Source organism: Bubalus bubalis, chromosome 22 (assembly GCF_019923935.1).
Source record: "Bubalus bubalis isolate 160015118507 breed Murrah chromosome 22, NDDB_SH_1, whole genome shotgun sequence".
Taxonomy (NCBI): domain Eukaryota; kingdom Metazoa; phylum Chordata; class Mammalia; order Artiodactyla; family Bovidae; genus Bubalus; species Bubalus bubalis.
Genome location: NC_059178.1, coordinates 19,104,354 through 19,125,336, shown reverse-complemented (window position 1 = coordinate 19,125,336; position 20,983 = coordinate 19,104,354). Strand labels below are relative to the sequence as shown.

Genomic DNA, 20,983 nt, shown 5'->3' with positions numbered 1-20,983 from the left:
AACAATATGAACATATAATATTTCAGAATGCTTGGTTATTTTTACTCACTCAGTTGTGACTGATAATTGTTTTAGGAATTTCTTCTTTCCAGGGATTGGTTTACCACTAGATTTTAAAAATACACAAGTTTTTAGTCCCCACTGATATCAGTACTTTGCCAACAAAGGTTCGTCTAGTCAAGGCTATGGTTTTTCCTGTGGTCATGTATGGATGTGAGAGTTGGGACTGTGAAGAAGGCTGAGCGCCGAAGAATCGATGCTTTTGAACTGTGGTGTTGGAGAAGACTCTTGAGAGTCCCTTGGACTGCAAGGAGATCCAACCAGTCCATTCTGAAGGAGATCAGCCCTGGGATTTCTTTGGAAGGAATGATGCTAAAGCTGAAACTCCAGTATTTTGGCCACCTCATGCGAAGAGTTGACTCATTGGAAAAGACTCTGATGCTGGGAGGGATTGGGGGCAGGAGGAGAAGGGGATGACAGAGGATGAGATGGCTGGATGGCATCACTGACTCGATGAACGTGAGTCTGAGTGAACTCCGGGAGTTGGTGATGGACAGGGAGGCCTGGCGTGCTGCGATTCATGGGGTCGCAAAGAGTCGGACACGACTCAGCGACTGATCTGATCTGACATCAGTACAGTAGTAATCAGTACTGACTTTAGAGCTCAACATTGACAACACTGAGCTTTCTTATAAAATTCATCTCAAATTTAAAATATTAAACAGCATAAAATATATAAAATAGTGTACACTAAATTCAGAACAAATTTTAGTGGGAATGCACTTAAAATGTGTATCTGCATACATTTTACCTACACAAAACAAGACTTGTACAAAAATAAGGAAAATCTTATTGAATACTTAGTCACATGAATTGTACTTTCTGCAGAGCATTTTAAGACTAGAAGGAATCTTACCATGTCTAATTGGCCCCTTTTCCCTTTATAAAATGAAGAATAAAGAAATCTAACAATGTCTATTTGACTTATGCAGTCATATAAATAATGAGTGAAAGAATGCACGCATGCTAAGTCACTTTCGTCATGTCCAACTCTTTGTGACCCTATGGACCGTAGCCCACCAGGTTCCTCTGTCCATGGGATTCTCCATGTAAGAACACTGGAGTGGGTTGCCATGCTCTCCTCAAGGGGATCTTCCCAACCCAGGGACTGAACCTTCATCTCTTATGTTTCCTGCATTGGCAGGTGGGTTCTTTCCCACCAGCACCACCTGGGAAGCTCTATGTGAAAGAATACGAATCACCAAAAATAAAGGGGCTTTTAAAAATGATTAATGTTTAGGATTTTTTATGTAGAGTATCATATAATCTGCAAACAGTGAGAGTTTTACTTTTTTTTCCAATCTGGATTCCTTTTACTTCTTTTTCTTCTCTGATTGCTTGTGGCTCAGACTTCCAAAACTGTTGAACAGCAGTGGTGAGTAGTGAGTATGGGTCTTGCTCCTGATTTTAGAGAAAACGCTTTCAATTTTTTGCCATTGAGGATAATATTTACAGTGGGTGTGTCATATATAGCTTTTATTATGCTGAGGTATGTTCCTTCTATGCCTGTTTTCTGGAGAGTTTTTATCATAAATGAGTGTTGAATTTTGTCAAAGGCTTTCTCTGCATCTATTGAGATAATCATACGGTTTTTACCTTTCAATTTGTTAATATGGTGCATAACATTGACTGATTTGCAAATGTTGAAGATCCCTTGCACCCCTGGAATAAAGTCCACTTGGTCATGATGTATGATCTTTTTAATATGCTGTTGGATTCTGTTTGCTAGAATTTTGTTGAGGATTTTTGCATCTATGTTCATCAGTGATATTGGCCTGTAGCTATCTTTTTTTGTGGCATCTTAGTCTAGTTCTGGTGACGGTGGCCTCATAGAATGAGTTGGGAGTTTGCCTTCCTCTGCAATTTTCCAGAAGAGTTTGAGTAGGATAGGTGCTAACTCTTCTACTAGAGCTAATCAGTGAATATAGTAAAGTTGCAGGATATAAAATTAATACATAGAAATCCCTTGCATTCCTATATACTAACAATGAAAAAGCAAAGAGAAATTAAGGAAACAATCCCATTCACCATTGCAACAAAAAGAATAAAATACTTAAGAATAAATTTACCTAGAGAAACAAAGGGCGTCCCTTGCGGCTCAGCTGGTAAAGAATCCTCCTGCAATGTGGGAGACCTGGGTTTAATCCCTGGGTTGGGAAGATCTCCTGGAGAAGAGAAAGGCTACCTACTGCAGTATTCTGGCCTGGAGAACTCCATGGATTGTACAGTCTATGGGTTGCAAAGAGTCGGACATGACTGAGCGACTTTCACTTCACTTCACTTCAAAGAAACAAAAGACTTATATATAGAAAACTATAAAACACTGATGAAAGAAACCAAAGATGACACATATAGATGGAGAAACATACCATGTTTGTGAATTGGAAGAATCAATATAGTGAAAATGAGTATATTACCCAAAGCAATCTATAAATTCAATGCAATCCCTATCAAGCTATCAATGGTATTTTTCAGAGAACTAGAACAAATAATTTCACAATTTTTATGGAAACACAAAAAACCTTGAATAGCCAAAGCAATCTTGAGAAAGAATGGAACTGGAGGAATCAACCTGCCTGACTTCAGACTATACTACAAAGCTACAGTCATCAAGACAGTGTGGTACTGGCACAAAGACAGAAATATAGATCAATGGAACAAAATAGAAAGCCCAGAGATAAATCCATGCACCTATCAACACCTTATTTTTGACAAAGGAGGCAAAAATATACAATGTACAAAAGACAATTTCTTTAACAAGTGGTGCTGGGAAAACTGGTTAACCACGTGTAAAAGAATGAAACTACAGCACTTTCTAACACCATACACAAAAATAAACTCAAAATGGATTAAAGATGTAAATGTAAAACCAGAAAGTATAAAACTCTTAGAGGAAAACATAGGCAGAATACTCCGACATAAATCACAGCAAGATCCTCTATGATCCACCTCTTGGAGTAATGGAAATAAAAACAAAAATAAACAAGTGGGACTTTAAAATAAACTTATAAGCGTTTGCACAATGAAGGAAACTATAAGCAAGGTGAAAAGGCAGCCTTCAGAATGGGAGAAAATAACAGCAAATGAAACACCTGACAAAGAATTAACCTCCAAAATATATAAGCAGCTCATGCAGCTTGATACCCAAAAAATGAACAACCCAGTCAAAAAGTGAGCCAAAAAACTAAACAGATATTTCTCCAAAGAAGACATACAGATGGCTGATAAACACATGAAAAATGCTCAACATTACTCATTATTAGAGAAATGCAAATTAAAACCACAATGAGGTATCAACTCACACTAGTCAGAATGGCCGCCATCAAAAAGTCTACAAACAATAAATGCTGGAGAGGGTGTGGAGAAAAGCAAACCAGAACCCTTTTACACTGCTGGTGGGAATGCAAACTGGTACAGCCACTATGGAGAACAGTGTGGAGGTTTCCTAAAAAACTGGAAACAGAACTGCCATACGACCCAGCAAACCCACTACTGGGCAGACACACTAAGGAAACCAGAATTGAAAGAGACACATGTACCCCAATGTTCATTGCAGCACGGTTTACTATAGAAAGGACATGGAGGCAACCTAGATGTCCACTGGCAGACGAATGGACAACAAAGTTGTGGTACATATACACAATGGCATGTTGAATATTTCTCAGCTATATAAAGGAACGCATTTGAATCAGTGAATGAGGTAGATGAAATGAGGTAGATGAAACTGGAGCCTATTATACAGAATGAAGTAAGTCAGAAAGAGAAACACCAATACAGTATTTTAATGCATATATATGGAATTTAGAAAGACAGTAACAACACTCCTATACGCAAGGCAGCAAAAGAGTCACAGATGTAAAGAACAGACTTTTGGACTATGTGAAGAAGGTGAGGGTGGGATGATTTGAGTGAATAGCATTGAAACGTGTATTACCTTATGTAAAACAGATGACCCGTGCAAGTTCAATGCAGGAAGCGGGCACTCAAAGCCAGTGCTCTGGGACAACCCAAAGGGATAGGGTGGGGAGGGAGGTTCAGGGAAGGGGGGACAAACGTGCACCTGTGGCTGATTCATGTCGCTGTATGGCAAAAACCACCGCAATATTGTAAAGTAATTATCCTCCAATTAAAATTAATTAATAAAAAGGTCAATGTTGATATAAATATTTTAGCTATACTATAAATAAAAAATGAGTTATTTGCTTGAGAAAAAGATTTTTTTCAAAAGAAAGATTATCTTTAAACAGCATACTTCTCTGACACATCAAGTTTTTCCTACTACAGTAAAGAGTTAAACCTCTTCTGTGAAACAAAGTGCCTCCTGGGGAATGGGGCTGGGGCTCACCACACACTCTACATGGAGACAGTAGTGTCAGAGCAGCTAGGAACACATCACACCAGTCAACTGACTTTCTAGTCTGAACACAATTTTATCTCATCTCTGACATTTCTGTGCCACTCCTCTCTTTTCTCATTTCCATATTACTTCACACCTAAACTTAAATGACACCACTCCTCCCCTCCTGTTTCCATCTGTGTGCATGTGTGAGGCAGACACACACACTTGCACACATGTTCCCTCATGAGCCTCCTTGTTTCTCAACACCAAATTCTATTCTGACTCACATGCCCTTTTCCCCTGCTGCTCAGGAGCCTGAATCTGAGTGCACATGAGGAATCTCTTCCAAGGACTCTAGACAGCCACCTTCCAGGACAGTGTGCTACAGGTGACTGTCCTTGCAGGGAGACAGCAATAACTGCTAAGGGTGCCAGTGCCAGGCTGGAGAGCACGTGGGATAGAAAGGCAGCCATCAGAAATGCTGAGAGTGTTGCTCTGTGGGAACCATTAAGCTAAGTGTCAGTTTACTGATCTGCAAAGTGGGCATCACAGGGCTGTTCATGGAGACTAAATGAAGCAAGCAAGAGTGGCCACTTTGCAGCTGTGGGCGTAAATAATTGGGGAAGCAGCAGGGCTTAAAGTCTGAGGAATTGATAATTTCATTTAACAATAACAAAATCAGGGACGGATGCTCAAAAACTACTTAGACAGCACTGAACTAAAGCACACTGCCATTAATATAATTTCCTTTTTTCAACCAAAATAATTTACACTTGAAATTGCCAAGTTCAATTCTCCCCTCCCCACTGTACTTGCTCACCAGCCACACCAGCCAGTTGGGACCAGGCTGTGGTGGGGTAGGGGGTTCACTGGCATGAGGGCATGGCTTTCTCATCTTTCATATGACCTGCTGCACTGAGTGTATGGCACTGAAAGGACAGTCCCTCCATCTATACTTGTGTCCCAGAGTATCAACTGCTTAGGAGACACTGGACTATGTGCTCATTTTCCAGGGTATCAAATTGCCTCTGAGACAGGGTAACAGCAGCCAATCCAAATCCTATCATTTACAGAATAATCTTCAAGGGTCTCATTCATTGTTTAAGAAGGAAATCATTGCATTATGAAAAGGGATTAGAATGAAATGAATTTGCCTCCTAAATAAATAGATGAACTAAAGGTCTTGTGCTCTGCAGAGCAGCCAGGTCTAGCAAATGTAATGACCTCTAATACAATTACAACACTTGGAAATTGATTATAGGTTTTATGTTTTAATAAACTGCCAACTGAGCATATGAGAAGTTTAACATAATTAAAATACTTTTGGTCTATCAAATCAAGAACATCAACACTGAGCTCAAATGTTCTGACACTAATATTTTACCCTAATTTTATATACACACATGCACATATACACAGATATATTGGTTGCTCGAAACATCACTGATAATCCATAATCAACCTGTTGAATCAGGTTATTACTTTGAAAATTCCAGTTGATATGTACAAACTCATAGATACAGAAGAAAGACTGTCTGATTCTTAAATTGTATATTTTGAGATCTTCAGGGAAAATACCAAATTAGCACAGAGTATTTTATTAGTGTGGACTTAGTACTCCTGAGACTAGGTTAAAGGTTAAAATGACTAACATAGAAGCATGAACCAATATGCATAAAAATTTTCTCTAATTTCAAGAAAACTGCATACATCAAAGAGGAAGGGGAAATCCACTTGGATCCAGTAAAACTTTACTCCTAAAACGTCAGTGTTGACAGGCCATGCATGAGTATAAAGTCTGTAATGAAACAGTATAGAACATTACAGTACAGAACTGTACAGAATTTCCACAGGTTTCACAGCCTGCCTTCTCAAGACTCCCTGTTAAATATCTCTCCCATGTAAATTGAATGGAGAGCATTCCAAGACCTCAATGACAGCCATAAAACTTCTCATATTTACAAGAAATATCTGGATCATAATGTTTCCAAAAGTCAACAATGCCTTCCACCAGAAAATTCTGATAATCTAAAAAAACACAGATACAATGCATAGATTATTTCAGTTCAACAAACATTTCCAGCGTATTTCCTGCGTGCAAACACTCAGTGAGTCATTAACAGGAAGATGACTTAAAGCACAGTCATTTGTCTCAAGAAGTGTCTAGCCCAGCTGTGGAGAAAGAGCTCAAAGACATAAGAACTCCCAGGAAGCATGAGAAGTATGGGGAGTACAGGACACAGAGGAAGTGAAGGGTGGAGGGAGATGACACATGAGCAGGGTTTAGATGGGTCAACAGGAGACCACCAAGAAGACAAGGCAGGGAGAGAACTCCAGACAGAAAGCATGAAGTTATTATACTGGGGTCTCAGACATACAGCAAGCACAGCATATTCAGAAACTAAGTTAAAAAAAAAAAGAAACTAAGTAATTCTGACTGGATAGCATAAAAATGCAACAAAAGGAGAGTTGAAAAGGAGAATAAAACATGAGTAAGTGAAATGCCAAGAAGGCCTCACAGGCAACACAATCGAGTTTCATTTCACCCTACAGGCAATCGGAATCACATTAACCAGGAAGCAAATTGCCTGTGTCAAGCTGCCAGGTGTTCAAGGGTCAGAAGGGCCAGCCAAACTGAAAGTGGCAACTGGCCCTTACTCCCCTCTGCATCCGTGCAGCCAAGAAGCCAACAAGGGTATTTTGCTTCCCTGCTTCATGTCCTCCCAAGCGGCACCAGTACGGTCAGATGATGGGGAGTGCAGGTCGGGGGCTTCCTCACTGCAAACACGTCATGCCCCGGGCTGCTGGGAGGGAAAGAGGGGAGGGAAGTGCCTCAGCCGAGGCTCTTGGAGTGGAGGCGCTGGACGATGAGGGCAGGTGCACATGAATAGCCATGGGCAGAGCACCTGAGTCCTCACTGTCCCCTTCAGAAAACCAGAGTGCAGCACCCAAGTCCTGTGCAGGGAGGGTGGCCTGCCAGGGAAAGCAGGCCTCGGCTCAGGCCTGGAAAACCACATGGAGACCTGGGCCTGGAGTCAGACCCCTCAGGTCAGATCTGTGATCTGCAGGAATCACTCCCAGACACAGTGGAAGCGGAACTGGATGGATTCACAGTGATCAGGCCAGCAGGCAGCTACTGGAATACTCCAGGTTGCACATGTGGACTGAACTCTTGATAAACAGACTCTCATCCACAGAGGACACAGAGTGAATCCAGGAAGGGCTGATAAACTGGAAGAAAAGGGGTAGGGGGGTCAAGAGACAAGACCAGTTCAGCTGGCAGTGAGGGATGAGTTCAAAGGACAGAGCTGCATCAGGGGTGATTTCCAAGATGGAATGATAGCAGGTTATCATGAGGACAAAGGTATGTTCGGGCTTCCCTTGGGGCTCAGCTGGTAAAGAATCTGCCCTCAGTGCAGGAGACCTGGGTTCGATCCCTGGGTTGGGAAGATATCCTAGAGAAGGGAAAGGCTACCCACTCCAGTATTCTGGCCTGGAGAATTTCACAGACTGTATAGTCCATGGGGTGGCAGAAAGTTGGAAATGACTCGAGTGACTTTCACTTTCAAAGGTATGTTCAGGAATGCAGAGTGCTGAGGTAGAGGAGGGTCAAGGATACACAGCCAGAGTTGCTCTTCATCAAACAAATCAGTCGAGATGATGGCAGATGACAGTGTCAATGGGCTCAAGAGTAGCAGAAGTGGATGGTGTGGGGTTCTGGTACAAGTGTGAGGAGTCCTGATTAAGAAGTAGCAGACCGAGAACATCACCCATCCACCCAGTCTGGGGACCTGCAGCCATGAGGGCAGAGCAGCCTTGCACAGAGGAAGCAGAGAAAGCACTGCCTGGGGGAGCAGGAGTCCTCAGAGGAGACTGAGGTTCAGAGGAGATCTTTCTAAACATGGAACACAGTTTCTAGAAAGAAGGATGGAAAAAGCTGAGAAGAGATCAGCAAAGTAAGGAACCAGAGCAGGAGATGATCAAACTGGACAGAACCAGTATATATAAGGACCCAGACATCAGGTGCTGCTGGAGGTGACAGTGGGACATAAATGCCAAAACCCTGACCCAAGGTCCCCAACCTTTACCAGGGCCTGGCCAGTCTCTACGGGCATCAAAGCCACTAATGGTCCCAAACACTCATGTTCTTTTACTCCATTTGTGAGATGTCTCTTTAAACAGACTTTTACTTAAAAAAAAAAAAAAAAAATCCCTGAGAATTTGTTTGGCAAAACAAAGTTTTCATCAAGAGTAAAAAAGAAACACAATTGTTTATGCTCACTGGAATAGAAAAAATATTTATTAGTACTGTTCTTTAATTCAGAAATGATTCCTAAGAACATCTGTGTTGGGAGGATTCTACAAACTCATTTACTTGACCCTAACTGCACAGGACTCTACTCGCACTCTGAAAATAACAGGAGCCTCTCTGAAGAAGACTATCTCAATTCCAACAAGCTGGGGAAGATAATTACCAAAAGTGATCTTTCTAGAAAACCTATTATTCACCAAACCTTAATTGAGGCTGTCTTTCGGGTGTGCCCTCAGACCCTCTGTCCTCTGGTCCTCTCCAGGAGGAAAAGCTAGCCCATGAGACATGTTTATATTTATTCTTCAAACAACATGCAGTTCACCCTTTCCACCCTGTTAAAGACTTTCCCCTTGGGTCCAATTCTATAAATTCCTAGAAAAACAGACATAACTTTTCATTAGCTTATCAAAAAAAGACAAATTACAAGCAGAATCCTGGTTAGACCTAAATAAGAATGCTTGGAGCTCTCATTCACAAATATATTAACAAAACAGATCCATTCAGGGTGATTTACGAAGAGTAATCTGGCTCAGACACCCGAATCTTCCATATTAGCACAGCTAAGCAGTCTCACTTTAATACAAGTTAGTATTGTCCTTCTTCCCTTACAAATCTCATGTGTCTCTCCCCAAGCTGTGTGTCATTGTGAGTTTTAAACTAGTGTCTCAGATAAACTCCATACTTTAGTCACAAAAGAAATGATAACCACCACTGATCATATACTAAGCTCTTACTATGTGCCAGGTGCCTTACCCAGACCTCAAGAATCTTCACAACTGTGTCTGTGGGATGTAAAACATGGCAATTCACCTTGTAAATAAACGAGTGTGATTCTCTTTGGACTCCACACATAGTATTTTTAACTTATAGACAATGATAAATAATAAAATAGCTAACATGAGACTCTGGATTATCTTAACATTAATTCACATCTTCTGCATTAAATATCTAATCACATCTACTATATAAGTTAAATTACCAGAAGTGCATCTTTCTTTCCGAGTCCGTACCCCTTCCTGAAAGACACGCTAACATGCTTTAAAATGGAAAAAAGAGAGGCAGAAAGAGTTAAAAAAAAAAAAATCAAGTCATATGGGAAACTGATTCAACCAGTTCAGCAATATTTATTTTCCATTTGTAAGGAAGCTTTATGAAAATCTGTTTTATCACATGGATTCACATGGTAACATTTTAAGGAACAGATTTCATTTTGCCTAAGTTGCTTCTTTCCTGAATAATTTTCAGCACTCATCAGAAGGATAGAGATAAATACTTTAAATAACATGATGGGCAATGTTGGAAATCAGGTCTTTCACAATGCCCGAAATAGGGAGCAGCAGCACTCACCTCCTTCGCACTCTTGATTTTGGTCAGAAACGTATGCAGCTCCATCGTCTCTGCAAACAGTGCACGACATACTGCCTGGTAATGATTTGGTGCCTCTGCTTCAGTTGGGAGATGAGCAGCACACAACTACAGAAGAGGAAAACAATGGTGCCTGCTTATTATCTGTGGTTTTAAGGTACCTGAAATACAGACAAACCTGGTAGTGCCCATTTTCACATCACATGGCAAGGCAACCCCATGATTACCATGACCCAAAGCTGAATGCACAACAAGACCACCAGGGAAGTCCACACAATTATACAGAAAGAGGTTTGTGACTAACAATCCCCCAGCACAGGTGAGCTTCCAGAATTAGCTTCTACTTGACAATGACAGCACACGTGTAAAAGTGTGGCCTGGGACTAGAAGAGGGACGACCTCTTACAGAGTACTGATCATAACTCAGGTATTTTAATAGCTACCATTTATTATTTACCACACCAGGTCCTATATTTGCATATTATATATACACAGTATAACATCATTTACTCTTCCATGTAGCCCTGAATTAGCACCACTTTACTGCAATGAAACTGATGCTTCAGAGGAAGCTAGTGACTTGTCTACAGTCATGAAGTTAACGTAAGGGAGGAGGATTCAACACAGTCATACTTGATTCTGAAGCCCAAGCTCATGCCAAAACACGCGGAGTTGTATAATTTGGTAGCAAGAATGCCAGGAAGACAAGTGGACCACTGGGAAGATGCCTCATCATTAGATGGGCAGTGGTGGAAAGAGGGCAGAGGGCAACTGTGACACCTCCAGTCCTGATGTCATCAACAGTACACAGCCCATAACCACTTCTGGGTCAAAGATGCAATTTAATACCATGCAAGCAATTAAGAAAAATCAAACAATTTACTATATTGGAAGGCACATCCTCTCGAGACTATAATGCATTAGGATAATTTTATCTTTCTATAATAATTTTGCATCTGTGTACAGTAGTTATGTTTTAATGTATTTGCATTAAAAAGTTGTAAGTTCTCCCTTATTCTTTACCATATGCTTGACATTAATATATATTTATTTAGTAACTTGTATCTTTTGGAGAGTAAGAGATATCTTTGTAGCTTGTAATATCCTTCGTAATGTGGCTTTCTGTTATTTTTCATTTGTAATAAGTATTGTATGCAATTTAATAGATTACTATCTTTAATAAAATACATTCTCAGGAAAATATTTCAGCAAGTATGTCAGCAACAAACCTTCACAAACAGGCTAAGAACTCATGCAATGGCAGCATGAGAGCAAAATCGCACAAGTTTCATTATTCACAGAGCAACCAATGAACAGAGTGTATTTTTTGCTCAATTATTTTTATATGCAGAAAAGAGCTTCTCACATAAAATTATCATTTCCAAGGTGATGAAAGGCAACTGTTAGGACTTCCATCTTTCACTAGTTCCACAATTTTATACTCCAATTACATGCTGTGAAATATGGCATAACATTTTTTACTGTAATTCATAGTAAGAAATGCTATGGATTTCTTACTTATGCATCCTTACTATGCATAAGGATTCAAACATATGCATAAGTGTATGTTTTATACACAAACATTTTACAAAATGAAACTTACACAATCAACTGATTTCACAACCCACTATCAGGTTGTGCCCGGCAACTTGGAAAACCTGGTGTAAAAGTCTAAAATCTTTTTACTGTATATGATATAATCGTATATGTAAATAATCCACAAAAATTATTAGCACTAAGAAATTTTAGCAAAGTTGGGGGATACATGATCAACACAAAAACATTCTATTTCCATTTTTTTAATAGTAAAAAAATAATAATTATACTAAGGAATAAATTTAACCAAGGAGGTGTGAGACTTACACACTGAAAACTATAAAGTATTGCTGACAGAAATTAAAGATGACAAAAAAATGGACAGACATCCTGTATTCATGAGTTGGAAGGCTTAATATTGTTAAGATGGTTGTTGTTGTTCAGTCACTCAGTCGTGTCCGACTCTTTGCGATCTCATGGACTGCAGCACTCTAGGCTTCTCTGTCCTTCACCATTTCCCAGAGCTTGCTCAAACTCATGTCCATTGAGTTGGTGATGCCACCCAACCATCTCATCCTCGTCGTCCCCTTCTCTTCCTGCCTTCAATCTTTTCAAGCATCAGGGTCTTTTCCAATGAATGGGCTCTTTGCATCAGGTGGCTAAAATACTGGAGCTTCAGCTTCAGCATCAGTCCTTCCAATAAATATTCAGGGTTGATTTCCTTTAGGATTGACTGGTTTGCTCTCCTTGCAGTCCAAGTAACTCTCAAGAGTCTTCTCTTGAGTTAAGATAATAATACTATACAAAATGATCTACAGATTGAATGCAATTCCTAACTAAATCCCAAAGGCCTTTTTGAAGAAATAGAAAAGCTGATCCTAAAATTCACGTGAAATTGCAAGGGCCCCAAAGAGCTGACACAATCTTGAAAAGAAGAGAGCTAGAGACTCCAGCTTCCAAATTTTAAAACTTACCTCAAAGTTATAGTAATCAAAACAAAGTGGAACTTGCAGAACAACAAACATAGATTAATGACACAGAACTGAGAGTCCAGAAATAAACCCATATATCTATGGTTGATTGATTTTTGATGAAAGTGCCCAGACCATTATGGAGGGAAAGAATAGTCTCTTCAACAAATGATGCTTGGAAAAGTGGATATCCACACGGGGGAAAAAAAAAGTTGTACCCCTACGTCACACCATACATTATGAAATATTAACTCAAAATGGATCAGTGACCTACATTTAAGAGTCAAAACTCAAACTCTTCAAAAGTGAAGTGAACCTTCATAGGGGTGAACCTTCACGGTCATGAACTTAGTAACAGTTTTTAAGACATGATACCAAAAGCACTAGATACAGCATATCTTACTTTACTACAGCACTATATTATGCATTGCATATAGTGTGTTTTTTACAAATTAAAGGTTTGTAGTGACCCTGTGCATTAGGCAAGTTTATCAGTGCTATTATTCCAGCAGCATTTGTTCACTTCTTGTCTCTGTGGCACATTTTAATAATTCTTGCAATATTTCAAACTTTTTCTTATCATTATTTTATAATTTATTTACTTTATTTTATTATTATTATTTTATTTTTATTATTTTATTATTATTTGTTGTGGTAATGTGATCAGTCATCTTTGCTGTTAGTATTGTAACTGGTTTTTTGTTTTACATTTTAAAGTATATATTGTTTTTTAGATATAATGCTATTATACACTTTATAATAGACTAGGCTGCTGCTGCCAAGTCGCTTCAGTCGTGTCTGACTCTGCGACCCCATGGACTGCAGCCTACCAGGCTTCTCCGTCCATGGGATTCTCCAGGCAAGAACACTGGAGTGGGTTGCCATTTCCTTCTCCAATGCATGAAAGTGGAAAGTGAAAGTGAAGTCACTCAGTTGTGTCTGACTCTTAGTGACCCCATGGACTGCAGCCTACCAGGCTCCTCCATCCATGGATTTTCCGGGCAACAGTACTGGAGTGGGGTGCCATTGCCTTCTCCCATAATAGACTATAATATAGTATAAACCTAACTTTTATATGCAATGGGAAACCAAAATATTCATGTAACTCACTTTACTGCAACCTTTGCTTTGTTGCAGTGGTCTCGAGCTAAACCTGCAATACCCCCAAGGTACGGCTGTAAATGATTAGACTTCAAAGTGAAAATTGTACACTAGTCAAAAATGCCATCATCAAAAAATCTACAAACAATAAATGCTGGAGAGAAAAGGGAACCCTCTTGCACTGTTGGTGGGAATGTAAATTGGTACAGCTACTATAGAGAACAGTATGGAGATTCCTTAAAAAGCTAGGAATAAAACTACCATATGACCCAGCAATCCCACTACTGAGCACATACCCTGAGAAAATCAAAATTCAAAAAGACACATGTATCCCAACTTTCCCTGCAGCTCTATATACAATAGCCAGGACATGGAAGTGACCTAAATGTCCATCAACAGATGAATGGATAAAGAAGTTGTGGTGCATACATACAATGGAATATTACCTGGCCATAAAAAGGAATGAATTTGAGGCAGTTTAACTGAGGTGTATTAACCTAGAGACTGTACACAGAGTGCAGTAAGTCAGAAAAACAAATATTGTATATTGACATATATATATATATATCTATGTGTGTGTGTGGAATCTAGAAAAATGGTACAGATGAACCTATCTGCAGGACAGCAGTAGAGACACAGACATAGAGAACAGACTTGTAGACACAGTGGGGGAAGGAGAGGGTGGGATGGATTGAGAGAACAGCACAGAAACATTTGTATTATCCTATGTAAAACAGCTATTGGGAACTTGTTATGTACCAGAGGGACTCAACTCAGTGCTCTGTGACAACCTAGAGGGGTGGGAAGAGGTGGGAAGGTTCAAGAAGGAGGGGATATATGTATGGTGTTCAGTTGCCCAGTCAGGTCCAACTTTTTGCAACCCCATGGACTGCAGCATGCCAGGCTTCCCTGTCCCTCACCATCTCCCAGAATTTGCCCAAGTTCATGTTCACTGCATCAGTGATGCCGTCCAGCCATCTCATCCTCTGATGCTCTCTTATCCTTCTGCCCTTGCTCTTCCCCAGCATCAGGGACTTTTCAAATGAGTCGTCTGTTCACATCAGGGACCAAAATACTGGAACTTCAGCTTCAGCATCAGTCCCCCCAGTGAATATTCAGGGTTGATCTCCCTTAATATTCACTGGTTTGATCTCCTTGCTGTCCAAGAGACTTTCAAAAGTCTTCTCCAGCACCACAGTTCGAAGGCATCAATTCTTTAGTGTTCTGCCTTCTTTATGGTCCAGCTCTCACAACCATATGTGACCACTGGGAAGACCATGGCCTTGACTATACGGACCTTCGTTGGCAGAGTAATGCCTAACTTGGATATATGTATACTTCTGGCTGATTCACATTATTGTAGAGCAGAAACTAATACTACTTTGTGAAAACAATTATCCTCTAATTAAAAAAAAATTGTACATCAAAGAATTCTATCAAGAGCATGAAAAGACAATCCACAGAATCAGAGAAAATATTTGCAAATCATATATCTAATAAGGATCTACTATTCAGAATGCATAAAGAACTCTTAAACTCAACAAAAGATAAACAACCTAATTTAAAAATGGACCTGAATAGACATTCTTCCAAAGAAGGTAGACAAATGGCCAAAAAGCAAATAAAAAGATGCTCACCATCATGAGTCATTAAGAAAATGCAAATCAAAACCACAATTAGATACCACTCACATCCACTAGGATGGCTATAAAAGCAAAGAGAAAATGGAAAGTAAGTGTTAGCAAGAATGTGGAAAAATTGGAACCCTTGTATATTGCTAGTAGAAATGAAAATGGTGAGGCCACTGTGAAAAACAGCTTGATGGTTTCTCAAAAAGTTAAAGATAGAATTACCATGTGATCCAGCAATTCCGTTTCTGAGGTGTATTTCCAAAAGAATTTAAAGTAGGTATTCAAACAAAAACTGAAACACAAATGTTCATACCAGCACCATTCACAGCAGCCAAAAAAAAGGTAAAAACAATTCAAATATTCTTAGCTGAGGAGCAGATAAACAAACTGTGGTATATTCACAAAATGGAATCTTATTAACCCATAAAAAAGAAAAAGGTACTGACACATGCTACGACATGGACGAACCTTAAAAACATTACACTCAGTCCAAGAAGCTAGACACCAAAAGTCATATACCATATGATTCCATTTACATGAAATACCAGAATACATAAATCCACAGAAACAGAAAGCTGATCAGTGGCTGCCATGGGCTGAAGGAGAAGGGATAGGTTTCCATCTGGGATAAAGAATAGGCTTTGGACTGAGATAGTGCTGATAGCTGGATAGTATCGTGAATTATTTAATGGAATTAAATTGTGAATTGTAAACTCTGTTATGTGTATTTTACCACAATTTTTTAATGTACAAAAAAATTTTTTTTTAAAGCCAATGAAATTTCATGAAGTTTCCACTGAGACAGATGAGAAATAATCCCTTAGAGGAAAAATAACCCCAGTGATTATTTCAGTTTCAATGAATTACCTGATAATTATTTTATTCTTTGTGTTTATATGCATCAGCACATCTAATTCTTATGTCAACCCAATTTAGAGATTAAGAAATAGAGATTTACAATAGCTAAGGATTTACCCAAGCCATACACCTAGCCAGCAGAATTGGAAGTGAACCCAGGCAGTCTAACTGCAGAATGAGTTACACTAAAGGAAGTAATGTTCTTACACTAAAAGAAGCAATATTCTTCAAGTGATGAAACACTTAGAACACAGCATACAGGCAGCATGCCCCAAATGACCTCTACAGTTACCAAACAAGTGACGCTTGTGGAGGAGTGGAAATTCTACAGACTTGTGTCCACAAGTTTGTTCTCTATGTCTGAGTACACAGTCTTTCCTTTATACATACACCAGTCAGTACATGCAGAACTTTGTGGTCTTTTCTCCATTTATTAAAAATTTCCCACACTGCTACTTAACCTACATGATTATAATTTTAAAGACCATATGATAATCTATGTAGCTGATATACCATTTTTCTGGAAGTCATTTATTTCCAGTTTCAAAACAGTATAATTAATGCTGTGATACACATCTCCTTGTATCTATGTAACATTTCATTTTAAAAATCATCTCCTTGTACAGAGAACAGGCTGGTGATGCCAGTGGTTGGGGCTTGGGGGGTACAGAGTGGAATGGCTGAAGGTAGTCAAAAGGTACAAACTTCCAGTTATAAAGTCAGTCAGTCCTAGGAATGTAATGTACAGCATGGCAACTAAGGTTAACAATACTGTACTGAATATCTGAAAGTTGCTGAAAGATAGAGCTTAAAAGTTCTCATCACAAGAAAAAAATCTGTAATCATGTGTAGTGATGGATGTTAACTTACTGTGGTGATCATTTTGCAATTTATACAAACAAGGAATCATTACCTTGTACAGTTGAAACTAATATAATGTTATATGTCAATTATATCTGAGCTTAAAAACCTGACCTCTTTGAAAAATTTCTAATAGTATTACTGTGTGGAAAAATTTGAACATGCACAAAATGAGGTGGACAGTATAATGAATTACCATCCATCACCCAATTTAGCGATGATCAATTCATGGCCAATCTTACTTTATCTACATCCTCATCCACTTAAGCCTCACCCTCCAGGATAATTTTATAACAAATTTCAGACATCTGAATTTCACATGTAGATATTTCAGCATATAATCATTAAATGAGTTTTTAAAAAATATACTCACAATTCTATTATAATATCTAAAAATATGAATAATTCCTAATATCGTCAACTATAGAGTAAAAGGTCAAATTTTCCTGATTATCTCAAATATATCCACAGTTCATTTTTATTTTCATTACTCTAGGAGGTGGAGCAAAAAGATAGGCAGAGAGTGTTCTGCCTATGTTTTCCTTGAAAAGTTTTATAGTACCCAGACTTACATTTAGGTCTTTAATCCAGTTTGAGTTTGTTTCTATGTATGGTATTAGAGACTGTTCTAATCTATAGATTCAATGTAATCCCCATGAAATTACCAACAGCCTTTTTCAGAACTTTCCTGGTAGTTCAGTTGGTAAAGAATCCGCCTGCAATGTGGGAGACCTGGGTTCGATCCCTGGGTTGGGAAGATACCCTGAAGAAGAGAAAGGCTACCAATTCCAGTATTATGGCCTGGAGAATTCCATGGGCTGTATAATCCACGAGGTTGCAGAGAGTTGGACACGACTGAGAGACTTTCACTTCACTTTTTCAGAACTAGAACAAAAAATTTTAAGATCTGTATGGAAACACAAAAGGCCCCAAATAGCCACAGCAATTTTGTGGGGAGAAAAAAAGAAAAGCAACAAAGACAGAGCTAGAGGAATTAGGCTCCTTGACTTCAGGAGCTTTGACTGTACTACAAAGCTACAGTAATAGAAACAGTAGGACACTGGCACAAAAACAGACACACATCAATGGAACAGGAAAGAAAGCCCAGAGGCAAACTCACACACCTATGGTCAACTAATCTATGACAAAGGAGGCAAGAATACACCATGGAGAAAAAACAGCCTCTTCAACAAATGGTAGGAGGAAAACTAGACAGCTACATGTAAAAGAATGAAATTAGAACACCCTTATGCATTTCATTATGGACATGAAACTGAGCAAACTCTGGGAAATGGTGAAGGACAAGGAAGCCTGGCATGCTGCAGTCCATGGGGTTGCAAAGAGCTGAAGACAACTTAGTGAGTAAATAACAACAACAATGTATTTCATTGAAAGCTGAAAGTCTAGGGACTATTATCAAATGCTAATCAATTTTTTAAAGTGAAATAACAACTCTTGAAAGAAAGAGATACTGCTGTAAACTTTACCTTCATGACATCTCTATAGGACCGGATGGCTGAGACCTTCCTCTTTACGTCGTCATCCTCCTCCAGACCCTCATCCGCAGCCTCGTAGCCCTCGTCATTGCTGCCATCAGCCTCTACCGTGTTGGCCATGCGATCAATGAGCTGCTCCAGTGGGGGGCTTAACTCCCTTTCTTCATTCTCCTTCAAGCCATAGTCCAGTGCCTTATAAATAATAATTCCCAAAGATTCTATAACCTAGGAACATTAAGGAAGGTGGTTAATAGAGACAACTGAACAGCTTTATAGAACTGTGAGGCATAAAATATTTAGTACGATATTTAAGCTACGTCTAATCTATTCCATTTCAGAAATGTGACACATTAAATTTGAGGAGCTTAAGAAGTCTCACCTGTGTTTTTTTAAAAAATCTCAGATGGAAATATTTGTGTAATTTCTTCAAACCAGTATGTAACACATACACAAAGTCTTTTCATGTTTTCTTAGATTTATGTTAAACACTAGAATCTATATTTTCCATTTATATAAAATACCAGCAATACCAACCAGGTTGATTTTCCATATTTTCAAACCATATTTTTTCAGAATAGACAGAGTTACCGAAGAACATATCCATTCAGAACTGTTATGACAACACTTATCTAGTTAGGGATTTCATAGACATATCAAGGATCTGAGACTGAAAACTCAGTGACTGGTAGCAGCTAACTTAAGCTTAAACAAACAAATCTATTTACAGCCATGTCCTTCTGACAGGGGCTGGCAGTGCTGCAACTTCCACCTTAAGGTGCTGCCTGCACATCAGGCGGAACCATCTGTAAACCAGGCTGGAGTCTTCTGTCAACTGATTGGAGAACTCCCTCAAGGCAACAGTTACAGGCTGGAAAGACAAGAGTGGCTCAGCAGCATGCACTTGGTGATGCCTCCAGGGCCAACCTGGGCCAAACACGTGCAAAATGCTCCCATTGGATGATGGGATGCCTCTCTACAAACCCAAACTCATGGCTAGAAGGGTCAATAATCCCCAGTTTATGATGAGCAGCTCAGGACTCAGGTAAACTCAGGCCCACCATTGAGTGTTCAGTATTGACTGTGGCCCAGCATCAGATCTAGAGCTACCAAAAGGAAAGGAGCTCTCCACAAAGAGCTGCAGGGCTCTGCTCCAGAACCCTAGGGCCTGCACTACGACTCACCCGCAGGGCTGCCCAAGGCTCAGACTGTAGCCCTCTCTGCCACTGACACCGCAAGCACCGACACATCTGCGGGGTCAGGTGGCCCGTGCAGCAAAGGAGCCAGCCTGGCAGCTGCATTTGTGGAGGAGCTCTTCCTGTCCCGGGTCCTACTCAGAACTAGCAGCTTTCTGGGTCCTTCAGCAAATGGGCTAGAGTAATACAACACACTTCGAGGCATATGTGCCTTCAAAATCCAGAGTCCACCAGGCTTTGTGCTTCTTTTCTGTTTGCAGTCAGGGCCTTGGAAAGGGTGTCCTAAAACATTCTGCAGGGTCTCCCAGCTCCAGGATAAACTACGTGCACCTGGTTTCAATGTCCCAAATCTATTACCTTTCCTGATTTAAACCTGAACCATGACACAGTACTATATGTAATCCAACCTCTCAGAAATACAACATAACAAGGCTGGGCATTATTAGACTGACACGTATAGTAGCTGACTCATCACTTTCACAGATTCCAGAAACTTCTAGCCTTGTGCTAGAGAAGCATCTACCTAGTTCTACACAGTCTGGAGCTGGTGATAACAGATGAGCACTCAAAAGACAACTGAAACATAACAGTACCTGGACACATCAACTTGCCTACATATATACTTACTTATACTAATTTTAGAAATTCATTTTCCAAAACTTGTGGTGGTTGTTCAGTAGCTAAGTCATGTCCAATAGTGATTTAAGTATTAAGTAGGAGAGCTCCAACTAAGAACCCCTTCAGAAAATTAGAGACGTTTTTTCCATGTTGACACTGATTATAATCTACCTGTATAAATATCAACCTGACATTTCTCCATCTTGTTCACAAAAATATTATAAAAGACTTACTATACTTTCTTGCTGCAATATCTAAATACTAACTGTGGTACTCTCTTATCTAGTAAAATTTATCCCCTCAAAGCATACTTTTCTATTAATCTAGCTATTATCCACTATACTAAGCACCCTTCCTTTCTCTCATGAATTCAGTCCACAGATATTTACTAAGAATCAAGTGTATGTGCCAATGAAGAAACAGATGAGGAGAAGAGACCTGTGGCCTTCATAATGGTTTTGTCCTAGGGAAAACAGATAATTAATAAGCTAAATGACTATGCTACACATTATAATAAAGAAGGGAAGGGTGTTATGAGAGAATAATTTAATAGGGAGCCCTAACTAGTCCAAAGATCAGGGAAGCCTTTGTTAAGAAAATGAATCTAAGTAGAGTTAACCACAAGAAGAAGGGGGTTAGAAA

At 39.5% G+C, this 20,983-nt stretch overlaps 1 protein-coding gene across 5 annotated transcripts in view; it reads right to left on the bottom strand.

The window, feature by feature from the left end:
• SPIRE1 (spire type actin nucleation factor 1) overlaps window positions 1-20,983 on the bottom strand; it is a 170,316-nt gene that overhangs the window by 71,550 nt on the left and 77,783 nt on the right. For all 5 annotated transcript variants that reach the window (XM_025273221.2, XM_025273225.2, XM_025273222.2 and 2 more), the window contains exons 3-4: window positions 18,522-18,755; window positions 10,059-10,184 (exon numbers count right to left, since the gene is read on the bottom strand). In XM_025273221.2, coding sequence (XP_025129006.1) covers window positions 10,059-10,184; window positions 18,522-18,755 — 360 coding nt within the window. The remainder of the gene's footprint in view (window positions 1-10,058; window positions 10,185-18,521; window positions 18,756-20,983) is intronic.